Genomic DNA, 13,990 nt, shown 5'->3' with positions numbered 1-13,990 from the left:
ACTCATTCTCAGGGGTGAGTGCTGTTGGAAGGTTTGGGAATTACTGCCTCCAACTAATTGTTCTGGAGAAGATGGTGCTGAGTTACTGCCTTGAACTGCAGCAGACGTTTGGGTGAGTATCTGCCCATTGTGGAGGCTCCAAGCCAGAGATGATTAAATTATACCACCCACCCAAGAGATTGCAGATGCTGGAACCTGCAGCACAAAGCCATCGGCTGGAGGACCATGATTTAAACGATGCCAATAAATTCTGAAGTCAGGATGGTGTCGGATTGGGCAAACTGCAGGTGGTGGTGTTCTCAAGTGCTTGCTGTCTGACCAGACTGGCGGATGATGCAGATTTGACAGGAAATGTTGGAAAGGTCCTTTGGGAATAAATGCATTGTATTCTACAGCCATTGGTGATAGAGAAGAAATGTTCTTGGGTGGGTGCCAATTAACTGAGCTCCTGTGCTGGATGGAGATGATGGGTGTTTTTGGAGCATTCTACCACACTCCCAAATGTTGCCTTTGTAGATGACATGAGGGCATTGTGTCAGGAGGTGCAGGATACTCTCCACATACAGTATGCTCAGGGATGACCTCAAAATGTTGATGCAAGGGGATTTGTTGATGATATTGTCACTAAATGTCAAGCAGAAAATATTGCAATGTATATTTTCAATTCAACTCAGGGACTTTGTTCTTCCTTCAAGCCATGAATTTTGATTCTGACTGCAGTTGGATACTTCTATGTATTAACACAATTAGACAAGCATATCTAATTTTTCTCACAGTTTCATACTGTGCTATTAATCAACCCTGTTAACCTTTTTCATGCCAGATCTCTATTATTTCATCAAGTCCAATATAGGGCCCGAGTGATGAAACATTACGAAACATTAAGAAAACACCCAAAGGAATTTTGTACAAACAAATGTGCTGAATCATTCATGTTAGTGACGCAGCTAAATCTAAATTGCTTTCACCCGTGAGAATTTGCTCACTTCAAGGGATTGAGCCAAAATAAAACATGGATGAGAGTTTGTGAGCTTTGAGAGCTCCCATGTAAAATACAGTAAAATTCCTGTTATCCGGCAAAAAAAATCCCGGATACTAAATCGGTAAAAAAATACGTAAGTTTAAAATTGGAATCAGAACTTATTGTCATGAACAAGTCATGAAATTAAGTGTTTTGCAGAAACATCATAGCACAAATGCTCATATTATAATCCTTAAGACATTACTATAAAAAAAATTAAAAATAATAGAGCGCAAAACACTATGTTCATTGGCTATTTAGGAATCTGATGGCAGTGCGGAAGAAGCTGTTCTTATGTCATTGAGTGCTCGTCTTTAGGCTCCTGCACTTTTTTCCTGATGGTAGCAGAGTGAAGAGGGCTTGACCTGGGTGGTGGGTGTCTTTGAGGATAGAGGCTGCTTTTTAAGACATCGCATCATGTAGATTTCCTCAATGGAGTGAAGTCTTGTGCCTGTGATGTTGCAGGCCGAGTTGACAACCCTCGGGAGTTAATTCTTGCCCTGAGAGTTGGTGCCTCTATATCAGGCAGTGATGCAACCAGCCAGAATGCTCTTTAGAAGTTTTTGCGAGTTTTCAGTGACATACCGAATCTCCTCAGACACCTCACAAAGTATAGCCACTGGCGAACTTTCTTTGTGATTGCATCAACGTGAAGTATTCAGGACAGATCCTTGGAGATGTTGACTTCCAGGAATTTGAAGTTCTTGACCCTCCATTACTGAGCCCTCGATGCAGACTGGGCCGTGTTTGCCTGACTTCCTCCTGAAGTCAACAATCATTTGCTTGGTTTTGAGTGCAAAGTTGTTGTTGTAGTTACACCATTCAATGAGCTGATCTATCTCCCTCCTGTACGCTTCCTCATTGTCATTTGTGATTCTGTCGACAACTGTGGTGTCATTGGCAAATTTGTAGATAGCATTAGAATTGTGCCTGGCCACACAATCATGGGTGTATAATGAATAGAGCAGAGGGCTAAGCACGCGTCTTTGGGGTTCACATGCGTTGATAATCAGTGAGGAGGAGACGTTGTTTCTAATTTGTACTGACTGTGGTCTTCCGATGAGAAAGTCAAGGATCCAGTTGCAGAGGTGGATACAGAGGCCTAGAATTTGTAGCTTCTTGACCAACACTGAAGGAATAATGGTATTTAAGGCTGAGCTGCAGTCAATGAACAGTCGTATGTTTGAATTGCTGTTTTTGAGGTGATCCAGGGCTGAGTGAGACCCAGAAATATTGCATCTGTTGTGGAGCGATTGTGACGATAGGCGAATTGCAGTGGATCCAGATCTTTGCTTAGGTACGTGTTAAGACCAGCCTCTCAAAGTATTTCATAACAGTGCAAGATAGTGCAACTGGGCGGAAGTTGTTGAGGCAGTTCACACTACTCTTCTTGGGTACCGTGATGACTGATGCTCTTTTCAGCAGGTGGGAGCCACTGATTGCCACAATGAATGGTTGAAAATGTCCGTGAACACTTTGGCTAGTTGGTTGGTGCAGATTTTCAGTACCCTGCCGGGTACGCCATCAGGGCCAGGCACCTTGCGAGGTTCACCCTCTTGAATGATGTTCTGATAGAGACAGATATCACAGGGTCCTCAGCCTTTTCAGGGATTCAAGTAGATACTGTTTGGCGGTTCTTCTCAAAGCGGGTGTAATATTACAAAGTTATTCTTAATTGTTAATGAGCTTGCATTTCATATTTAGTTGATCCTGGCTGCCACTGCCCCATTTTAAGAATTTAGAATGTGCCTTTCTTTTAAATTCTAACTAACTCTAACTTTAACTTTACAATTAAGTTGACTAAAGTTTGGAAAACAGCCATCAAGTTTTTCATTCTCACAACAGTGGGCATGGAAGGTGTTCAGCTCATCACCCTTGCTTTGTAGGCTGTAATGGCCTGCACTCCCTGCCATAACTGTCTCTAGCTTCCTCTGGAATTGCCACTTTGCTTCAGCGATGGCCTTTCGCAGGTCATACCTGGACCTCTTGTAAAGATCCTGATCCCCAGCCTTAAACATCCTTAAACAGCAGGCTGCAAATTCTCTGATTCATCCAGGGCTTCTGGCTGGGGAACACCCTGTATTTGCGTGTGGGTACACACTCATCCATGCAGGTCACGATGAAGTCAGTGACTCCTGTTGCATATTCATTCAAGTCTATGGATGAGTTCTTGAATATGTTCCAGTCCACTGATTCAAAGCAGTCCTGCAGGCACTCCTCACGCCTTGCCGTTAGTTCACCAACACAATCTCAAGCAACCAGAAAATTCATTTATCTGGCAACTATCAATCGCCCCCCAGTGCTGGACACCAGGGTTTTCCTGTAAATAGTTTTGAATACCCTGAAGAGCAAATTCATGTTGATAAAAATCCAGAGTTATGCAGAATTATCTTGATCTTAGTGAAATTGGCATATTTCTCACAACACCCTGCAGCTAACTTCATGTCTCATTACTTCTACTCACTGAGCTGATCCTTACTGTGGACCTAAAGATGTTGTTTGACCTAAATCTGTCAGCACAATATGGATAAATTTTATTTTACTCTCCTACTACAGGGAATTAGTCAGTTAGATTTGCTGGCATCTGGTTACTGTACATTTTGAACTGTAAAGTAAAATATGAAAGGAACTCCCCAACATAGGTCCATGTTCTATTCTGGATGACTGGTTGGGGAATTGACCTAACTGTGATACTGAAGAGTAAAATAATAGACTTCCTTCCATCCTCTATCTCTGAATCTTTCTGATTCTCTCTGTTGCTGAGGATCCTGAACACCCTGCTGGCCCCTAAAATCTATCTGACCATCAGAATATTGACCAATGGAATTAGAAAAAATGGGACACAAGGCATTAAAATGCAGTGAAATATCTCAACATGGCAGCTACCAAGGCAAGGAGGTTGGCATCTGTCGACATGGCGCCCACCATAGATAGGCCCGGTTTTCACCGTAATTGCGCAAGTTTTATTTTTCTTTTATTTAAAAAAAATCTCGGTTGTATGTGCAAATGGATGTAAAATGCGTCGGTCGCAAGTGCCTGTACCTTGTTGATGTCACCTTTCAACAGACTAAAGTTCTGACAAATTTGCATAAGTTCAGGTAAACAACTTGATTTCCTGGCATAGAAATCAAAATCTAGCTAATTCAGTAAATCTGTCCACTTGAAAGCAACAAGTTGCTTTTAATGAATGGATGATTTTTTTGAGTGTTTGTCAGGAAGATGAGAGATGTTTTAGTATACAAGGAATGATTCTAATCTTTCCTGCTGTTGCAAACAACAGAAGATGCATATAGGATGCTTTCTTTCTCTGCCCACACCTCTCCTTTCTGACACCCATTCCCACTCATCCGAGAAGATTAATTGAAGTGGAGTGCATCACTGAATAAAGACACGAGTCAGAGTGAGAGATTGGTGGAAGTTCCAGACAGGTGATGAAGACTTTGAAAGGAAAGAAGAGTCAGAGGGGAGGAGAATCTGAGTAGATGATAAGTAATAGAGGTGGATTATTACTGGAAACCTGAAAAAAAGACATAAAGGTGGACGTTTCAACATTCATCGACTTTGACCAAGTGTCGTGAAAATATGCGTTGAAGATCCCCATTTTCAGACAAAATCTATCTCAGGCAAGGGTGAATACCTCTCTCTGCTGGCATTGTCAGCCCAACTGAAAGGTCATATTTTTTGCTATTACAGTGAGCATTGTGGCACGAGAAACAGGCAAATCAGAAATGCAGGCCTATTGATTAACCCTTGGATTCTGAGGGAACACTTGGTAATGTGCTTTGTGTCAGTGAATGGTGACAATGACTTGGTGGAGAACAATTGCATTTGATACTGTGATAACACGTGGTACATGAGGTAGCTGTTTGACTCATTATGACCGCTGGCTCTGCCTGAACAGGCTAAAAAATAGTCCCACCACTCAGCTTTTGGCCCTCAAATGATTCCAGTTGTGACAGGAACATTCTCCGGAGGAGATCATTATTGAGTAAAGTTGGTTAATTTACTACAAGAACCACAAAAGCTGCAGATGCTGGAATCTTCAGCAGACAAAGAGCTGCTGGAGGAGCTCAGCATGTCAGCCAGCATTCATGGGTCGAAATGATCAGTCAGCATGTCAGGTCTGAACTCTTTATCAAGCAAGACGAAGATAGAATTGGTGAAATTACATCTGTATGTAAAGGGGGGAAGCACCTCCTGGCCCCACTTCCAGCTGCTTCTTCAGACCCAAAATGTTGGATGGTGCCTGACTTGCCAAGTTACTCCAGCAATTCTTCATCTATTGGAGGTTAATTTTCTGCTGCCTTGTTGCCTCTCCCTTGGCCTTCTGTACATTGGATTATTTTGACTGACATTGCTAATGGAAATTTTACAATTTACTGACAGATCAAAAAGTACTTTTCACTCTGACTAAGCCAACTTTAATTCTCGTGTCTTTCAATCTTTCCATTTCCACTTTAATTAGATCCCTCTATTGAGGTGTGGAGACTAGCAACAGATTTAGTCTGACAGTTCATGAAATTCTGTTAAGATTACTTTCCAAATTCATTTCTTACGTGAATGGACAAAACAGTTAGATATTTGAAGTTGCTTGATGTAAACCATCTGATAGTGGTCCAGATGAAATACCATATTCATTTCTTAATCCAATTTGAACAATCTATTCTGAAGAAAAATGTGCACCTGAAACATCAACAGGTGCATTGTTCACAGATACTAGTTACCTATTGATTAGTTCCAAGGTTTCTCTCTTTTGTTTCAGATTTTCAACTTCTGCAAAATTTTACTTTTCTTAAATAATGTGCCATGTGAAAATAAGTCTGGTTTCCAACCCTTGATGTCTACCACACTGATGCAAAATAATTGAGCTTAAGGTATCTGGGTCTGCTGTGATGTCGATCAATTAACTTATCTTCACTATTGTATGTGTGACTGATGCATATGAGAACGTCTCACGGTGATGACAGATTTGCAGGACATCTTGAAAGCGGCTTCCTCTGAAGACTGTGATTTTTATTTTGCAAAGGTGTCCTTTTAATTTCAATACTGACTACTGCTTGTAGTTGACATTTGCACAATTTTTTCTTAAACTGTGGTTACTAATACTTGCTAACCACATATAATTCCTAAAGATATCCCAAGTATTTGCTAACACACAATGGGCTATTAAACTGAAAAATTAATGGTGCACTGTCATCTGTTTTCAATAGTCTTGGCATCAACAGCTGTGTCTTCAGCTTCAAATAAATATTTTGACTTGCTCTACATGACTTGTTTCCTGTGGTCCTAGCATCTGGGCACTTGTACTTTGATAAATCACCAGTGAAGACCACTCTAAATATCCTTGACTCAAAGTGCAAGGATCTTTCAGAGCTGATGTTTGCAATATAACAGTCAATTCATGCAGAAGGTCTGTCCTTTCTTGTAATGTAGACGCTGAGCTTATATGGGTACGAGTGTTTATTGTCATATGCAGAAGGGAAAAAGCACCAAAATTCATTCTTGCACAGCTATGTAAGATACGCCAATTGTATAAATCATACGAGCACAATATGAGACAGAATAAAGGATAGAGAAATATTCAGAATTCCAGTTGGTGCAAAATAAAAGTGATGCTTCAATTGTGCAAACAAATCTTTTGGTGTTTGTAGTTAGGGAAGTACAAGGAGGTTCAAGAGCTTGATGGCTCTTTGGCAAATAAAAATGTTCTTGAATTTAGAGGTGTAGGACTTCTGGCAGAGCGATGGGCAATGCCTCACATAAACGAGCATTTTAAAGTGCAGACTTCTATTGAACTCTGCACCTTGGGAGTGTGTATAGTTCATCCATTTAAATGGCACCTAAATTCAGGAAAATCACTCCTAAGTGTTTCATGGAAGAGTTTACAAATTATATATATAAAGATAATGGGAAATTACTTCAGATGAAATTGGAACAGGTAACCAAGAATCTGATTAAACATTTAAAGATTGCCTTCAAGAGTAGGAAACAGATAGCTTCCTCATCAAGTCTAGTCAAGCATGACTTCCCGCTTTCTCCAGTCTTTTGTATGCTGCACAATCCGTCACGAAAGATGAGGGCATAAGAGGAAAGACGTTGCTAGGCAGTGGAGGCACTCTGGTCAATGCCTTCCTGTACATAGACGATGACACCGTCTTCTCTTTGGACAACATGATCAATCCCCAGAATAATGAGCATCAGTGACCATTTTGAGACTGCGTCAGATGCCAGAGTAAACCAGAAAAGTGAGGCAATGCTCTTCACCATCCCCTTCACAGTCAGATCTGCCTTCCTGAAGGTGTTGGGGATCTGGTTCGGAGGGGCTGAGGTGTGGATCAACAGTTAGTTGGAACAGATTTGAAAAGTTCACGAGAAATTGAGTTTGTGAGGAGGGTGCTGCATCTCAATAACAGATCAGTGGGTGCGAGGTGCACTTGGTATTGCTGTGAGTGGCGCAGGTGTGGCCCATCCACCGCACATCCACCCTGGCAGTCACCAAAGCAGTCTTCCTGTTCATAAGGGGATCCAAGATGGAATGGGTTTGAAGGGCTGCCATGTCACCAGACATTGGGGAAAGGGTGTATTCAACGTGGCCCTCATCCCGATGACCACTTTCGTGTGTGGATGCATCAGCATCAGGTGAAACCAAAGTACAGGGTACCAAGGGCCGCTATGTGCTGAGGCTATACCTATCCTAGATGTTGTGAAGGATGGGCCTGGCACTTTGCAGACAAACACCTTTGATCACAAAGCCATCAGGCAGTAGTCAGCACTGATTGTCCTGTAGACACTGAGAGATGAGAACTTGATGGATATGGTGGGGTGGTTCTTCATCAACAGGGCTCACAAATCAGCACCAGGATTTGGCCTGGCTGGCAGTGAGAGGAGCCCCCCCCTTCCTCCTTCCCCAGTCATATACTTCCTGTGCAATTGGAACAGGACAATACACGTTGTCCCTGAGATGACTGTGGACAGTTGCCCACCTCTTTGCAGAATGTTAAGAGTGTGTGGTGAAGGATACAAGCATTTTTGGCACAGTTCATTCCTCACAGCAGCATGGCGAAAGGCTCACTAACTTGCAGTCTATTTCTGGGGATGCACACAGAATCGGACATCCAGAACTGCTGGAAGACTATCAGCTTGCTGAAAGATGCACTTTGGTCTGCCCAAAACCTGTTGGACTTTCAGCACACGGAGATATTGATGTAGGAATACTGATGATTGGCACATTCCTGGCTGTGGGAGAACATGCTGAGGAATGCACTGAGACTTGGTGCAACCAATGCGAGGGAGTTGTGGGAACAGCCATTATCACCCTTTTTTTTCGGCTATGGTCCCCTTAGGACCCTGCTCAAAGTTTATGGCCCCACCTTCTCTGTGAAGCAGTCAAGTTTTGGGTTCTTCTGTACCTCTCTCCTACCAGCTACCAGCTAAAAAAAAACATTAAAAATATTTATTGTTACGAGGTGAAAAGAAAACAAGGCTTTAAATTAAATGTACTGCAGCCTCCAGGAGGGCAGTCGGGCCCCCATTAAGAATGGCTGGTGTAGAGTCCTTCCGTCACTGGTCATTGAGGGGCTGAGGTCGAGGGAAAGCCCCACAACCACCAGAGGAGGGGGTAATGACAATGTGTGACAGTGGTGTAATTAGAAATGAATGTCAAAATATGCAATGATGGCAATGTCTGGATACGAAACGAAGGACAGGACGAGGCTTTCCTTTTGTAAATTATTTATTTTACATAAAGTCTAGTTTTTAAAGAAGTTGCTTCTGTATCTTTACCTCCTATGGACGCTGTGAGACTTTCTGAGTTCTTCCAGAATTTTTTGTGTTTTTACTATGCCCATTCCATTACAGTGCATGGTTGACTTTGCCTTTTGAGGATTCAGATTTAAAGAAAACATAGTTGCCTCAGACCAGTTCAAAATTAAAAATGGGAAATGTGATACAACAGGAAGAGAGTGAACACTTGTTTATGCAAATCCATCTTCCTGAGTGGCAGCAGAGATAGATATAGGGTGAAGAAGGCATTTGCGATGCTTCTCATTGGCCATGGCAGAAAGAACAAGGACTGGGAAGCCATAATACAACTTTATAAAACTTTGGCCAGGCATACATCTGGCATATTCTGTGCAGGTGATCACCACACTGGAAGAAGGGTATGATTGTGCTGGAGAGGGTGCAGAGGAGATTCAACAGGTTATGATGTGATTTGAGAGTTTGACAAACTGTATTTTTAGGATGCAGCGTGGCGATACACCAAAATTACTTGCGGCAGCCACTTAGAGATATCGGCTGGGTTGGAGCGTTTGGTTTCTTTGGAGAGACTGATGGGTGAAGTTTGTTTTCCTTGGATTGGAGGAGGCTAAAGATGACCTGAGGGATGAGTATAACCTTGTGAGGGAGATAGATAGATTAGAGAGTGTTTAAAAAAAACTGTCCTTCCACTATAGAGGAAGGACAGTTTTTATTAATATAAAAATATGGAGCTTGTGGTGGTGGCAGGGGTGGAATCTGAGGCAGAGAATTTTCTCCCCACAGGGCTGTTGGAGTCTGCAATGTGCTGTCTGAGAACATGGTGGAGGCAGATACTCATCTAAGAAGCATCTTGGCAAGAATTGTCAAGGCATAGAATTGATCTAATACAGAGAAATTAAATTGGATTTTTTTTCACATGTACAGAAATCTTGTGAAAATCTTTGTATAAAATTTAAATTTAAATTTTTAATTTAAGCACGGTGCCACTCAATTGATCTACAACCCCCCACGTTTTGAACGGGAGGAAACCGCAGCACCCGGAGGAAACCCACGCAGACACGGGGAGAACGAATAAACTCCTTGCAGACAGCATCGGATTTGAACCTGACATTGTAGCAGTGTTGCGCTAATCGCTCTGCTAACCGTACCGCCAATTTTGCACGCTATCCGTGGAAATCAGGTAGAGCAGTTAGAGCAATTATAAAACATAGGTCAGGTTAAAACAATGCATGATAGCAGCAGGAAAGAAACTGCCCTTGACAATGGGGTGGGGGGTGGGGGTCAGGGGTCCTGCCTTTTCAAGCTTATTTATTTTCTGTCTGCCGGAAGAAGGGTCAAGAGTTTGTGACTGGGATGGGGTGGGTCTCTAATATGTCAGCATCTTTCTGGAGACAGTGGGAGGATTAGTTTAGAATAGATGCTCCATTATTGGCCCCAGGGACCTGTTTCTGTCCTGCCTGATTGTTTTTGCTACAAGAAACCAAGAAAAGAAAATGAGCAGCACCTCGTGAAAGTTGTTGGGATGCAGCTTTCTGGGAAAGTCGCTTGATTTTCCATTTATTTTAGTATCGTTGAACGTAGACATAATTGACATCAGAACAGAGACGTTTTGGAGCCTTTTGAATGAACGTCGGATGTCATGCATCCTGTCTATTCCCAATGACCTATACATGACCTGATTTTTTTTTCCCCCTCCTTTTGTTTTGCAGAATTGACCCGTATTGTGCAGTTGGACCTGGACCTGAAGTACATGTCTAACATCAGAGACCTGTTTGAAGAATTTGACAAGTTCCGACCAGGAGCTGTTATTGCTATTGTCAGAGAAATGCAGCCCGTGTACAGGTATTAATATCCCTGCTGCGTCATACATCATAGAACAGTGCAATGCAGGTCCAGGCTCTTCAGCCCATGGTGTCCGAACTGAACAAATCAAATGAAATCTCTGCTGTCTGCACAAAATCCACATTCCTCCATCCTTGCATATTCGTACGTTAATCTAAAAGCCTCAAGCTCTACTCTTATTTCTGCTTTCACCATTGTCCCTGGCCCTACCCTTCAGGGTGTTTTAAAAAAAAAAGACCTTTCCCCACTCATGTCCTTCAATACAACTTTAAATCCATACCCTCTGGTATTTAAGATTTTCTTGAAAATCTGTACAGAAGCAAAAGTGAAGGTTGTGAGCTCAAGAAATGAATTCCAAAGATGGTCTCGATTGCCACTCTCAGTTTAATTTCCATAGGTTTGAAGCTGAACAAATCTCGCATTGATTTTATCCTGAGAAATGTGCTACAGGGAAATATGGTTGCACACCACCACCATCCCGAGCTATTTTTGTAACATTTTCATTGCACTAGTGTTTGGCGAATACCTCTGATGCTGCTTTGTTGCCCCATGTTGTACAGCATGCACACACAGAAATGAACTAATTCTAAAAGATTATCAGGGAATAAAAATAGTAAAAATGTATTAATTTATCAGTGATGCCTTATTATAAAAAATCCAATTTTCTTAAATTTTAAGAAGCGACCACTACTTGTTAATTATTTTAACAAAGACACTATCTATAGAAACAAGTTGGGTTAATAATTTTATCACAAAATTAGGGAATAATTTCTGCAGAAGGAATTTAGAACTTCTCCCACAGGCAAGGTGAGGGAGGCACTGATTTTGGCAAAAGCTTAGAACAGATTTGTTACCACAGCAACCCAGTGATGGAATAATAAGTGATGGCAGAAATGTGAATCCAGTGCAGTGGTTTTGAGGAGCCTTAGTTAAAATGAGATAAGTAGAGGGTAAAGAGGGGATGTCACTTCATTGTTAAGTTAGAATAATGGGGGTAGAATGAAACATTTCCTGAATGAATTGTGAGCCAAAGTGTTTGCATGATGGGTTGCAATAAGTATCGCTTAATGTAACATGGTTTGCATCTGAAAAGGAGCTAATTTTCTGTGCTATTTATAACCAAAGCCTAATAAAGAAGCTGAGGGTATTTTCATGTTTCAGAATATCAGTTACCAGTTGGAAGGACAGGCTCATGAGAGATCCAGAAATACAGGCCAGACAGCTCAATCCATAGTAATTGCTCTGAATCTTTCACAGAGTTGGTTCTGGCAGCAGATTTGTTTAGGTTTATTGGACTTGCTCCCAGGCACAGTGGATATTTTCTATCTTTGGTACTTCATTTGGAAAGATTTAATGTGCCTTTCGAGTACAGTAGTCTGACTTTCTTTTGGAGATGCCTTTAATCTTTAACATTTCACTGAGCTGGACTGGCTGTACAGAACAAATTTATTGTGTGACAAACTTGTGTGTTTCTGTGTCATTTAAAATGAGATCTAAATAGTGCAAGTGTTTTAAGGAAATAGGACTTTGAAAATCTTGTTCAATAAGGGAAGCAAAGTAATTAAATAATCTGATTAACCATATAACCATATAACCATTTACGGAGCGGAAACAGGCCATGTTGGCCTTTCGAGTCTGTACCAGTTCACTGATTTTGTGCGCCCTCTTCAGGCATTGGTCCTGGTAGATCTTCATTCAATAACGATGGACGAATTCAATGCAGGTAAAGGCTTAATCGGAAAAACATGTAATTTGCCACCTAGACAATAGATTTTAGTGTCTTTTCATAATGTATATCATTCATAAAGCAAATTTACAATAAAATATTCAATGGAACAGTTGGAGTGTACAAGCACCAGAAGGAATCTAAACCAAGAGGTTTCTTTAAGGGACCAGCAATGACATGAAGTGGGTAAGAGTGGAGTGAAATGCAGAAAAGTGGGTCAAAATCTGATTACCAGTCTTGACCTGAAATTGGCACATTTCAACTACAATCGATTTCTCGCACATCAAACAGCTCGGCCACCTCATCTTGTGTTTCTTTGGTTCCAAGCCAGAACTAGGTAACCTTCATTAAAAATGATGTAAAAGCACACAGAAATGCTGGAGGAACTCAGCCAGTCTTGCAGCGTCCGGAAGAGGTAAAGATATATCACAGATGTCTTGGGCCTAAACCCGTCTTCAAGGAACAAACAAAAAACAGGAAGGCACCAGAAGTCTAAATATAATTTGATTTGAAAACCAATTCTGCATTTAATTTCACAATTAAAATACAGGTATGCACCACTTAACGTCCATTCGGGCATCATCTGACTGCATATATGTCTGTCTTCCGTGGTCCCATAAGATTATAATAGAGTTCATGAATCCCGATCGGAGAACGGGACATAGCAGATGTAACCGGACGTATGAAACAACTTCCCACTCGCAACATGTGTATCTCATGTCTTTTATATACCAAGGCTTATGTACTGTACTTTCTATCTATCTTGGCTCCCAAATGCAGCAAAATCAGTGCTTGTGATAGCAGCAGCAAGAGGCAAAGGAGAAGTATCAATTTGGAAGTGAAACAAAATGCTATTGCTTGAGATTTAGACACATCGCACTCAACAATCACGACGATCCTCAAAAACAAACAAAAAATTCTGAAAGCTATAAGGCTAATGAAAATGTGAGAGGGACCTACAGGTATATCAGATATGGAGAAATTGCTAAGAGTGTGGATTGAAGACCAAACACAAAAGTGAGTCCCTCTCAGCACGTTGACGATCACTGCTAAGGCACGAAGCTTGTTCCAGATGCTTAAAGAAAAAGCAGGGCCAGACTATGATAATGAATGTAGTGCTAGCTCCGGGTGGTTCAGGCACTTCAAACAACTGCATGATGTGAAAGTGAATGGTGAGTGTGCAAGTGCTGATGTGAAGGCAGCAGAAGAATTTGTTGAAAGCTAAGACAAACTAATTGTAGAGGGAGGTTATTTGCCCCAGCAAATTTTTAATGTGGAGGAAACCTCCTTATTCTGGAAGTGAATGGCTGAAAGGACTTTCATCCATAAGGAGGCCAAGTCAATGCCAGACTTTAAGGCTTTTAAAGACAGAGTGACAGTGTTGTTAGGAGGCAATGTTGCTGGCTACGTTAAAGCCATTTCTTCTTTGACACAGTGAAAACCCCAGGGCTTTCAAGAACATTAAAAAACACACCTTATCAGTTTATTACAGGAGCAATAAGAAGTCCTGGATGACACAAATGCTGTTTCAGGATGCCCTTCTCGATTGCTATGCCAGTGAAATGGAGAAGTACTGCTGCTTGGAAGAAGGCATACCTTTCAAGATTTTGCTAATTGTAGATAATGCTCCAAGACATCCCCCT

The 13,990-nt window shown here is 41.5% G+C and overlaps 1 protein-coding gene across 1 annotated transcript in view; it reads left to right on the top strand.

Moving 5' to 3' along the window:
* The window catches only part of xxylt1 (xyloside xylosyltransferase 1), a 96,650-nt gene that overhangs the window by 15,492 nt on the left and 67,168 nt on the right, over positions 1-13,990 (top strand). The window contains exon 3 of the mRNA XM_069897047.1: positions 10,489-10,621. Within this exon, the coding sequence (XP_069753148.1) occupies positions 10,489-10,621 (133 nt within the window). The remainder of the gene's footprint in view (positions 1-10,488; positions 10,622-13,990) is intronic.

This window comes from Narcine bancroftii, chromosome 9 (assembly GCF_036971445.1).
Source record: "Narcine bancroftii isolate sNarBan1 chromosome 9, sNarBan1.hap1, whole genome shotgun sequence".
Classification (NCBI taxonomy): Eukaryota; Metazoa; Chordata; class Chondrichthyes; order Torpediniformes; family Narcinidae; genus Narcine; species Narcine bancroftii.
This window is presented reverse-complemented; position numbering and strand designations above follow the sequence as displayed.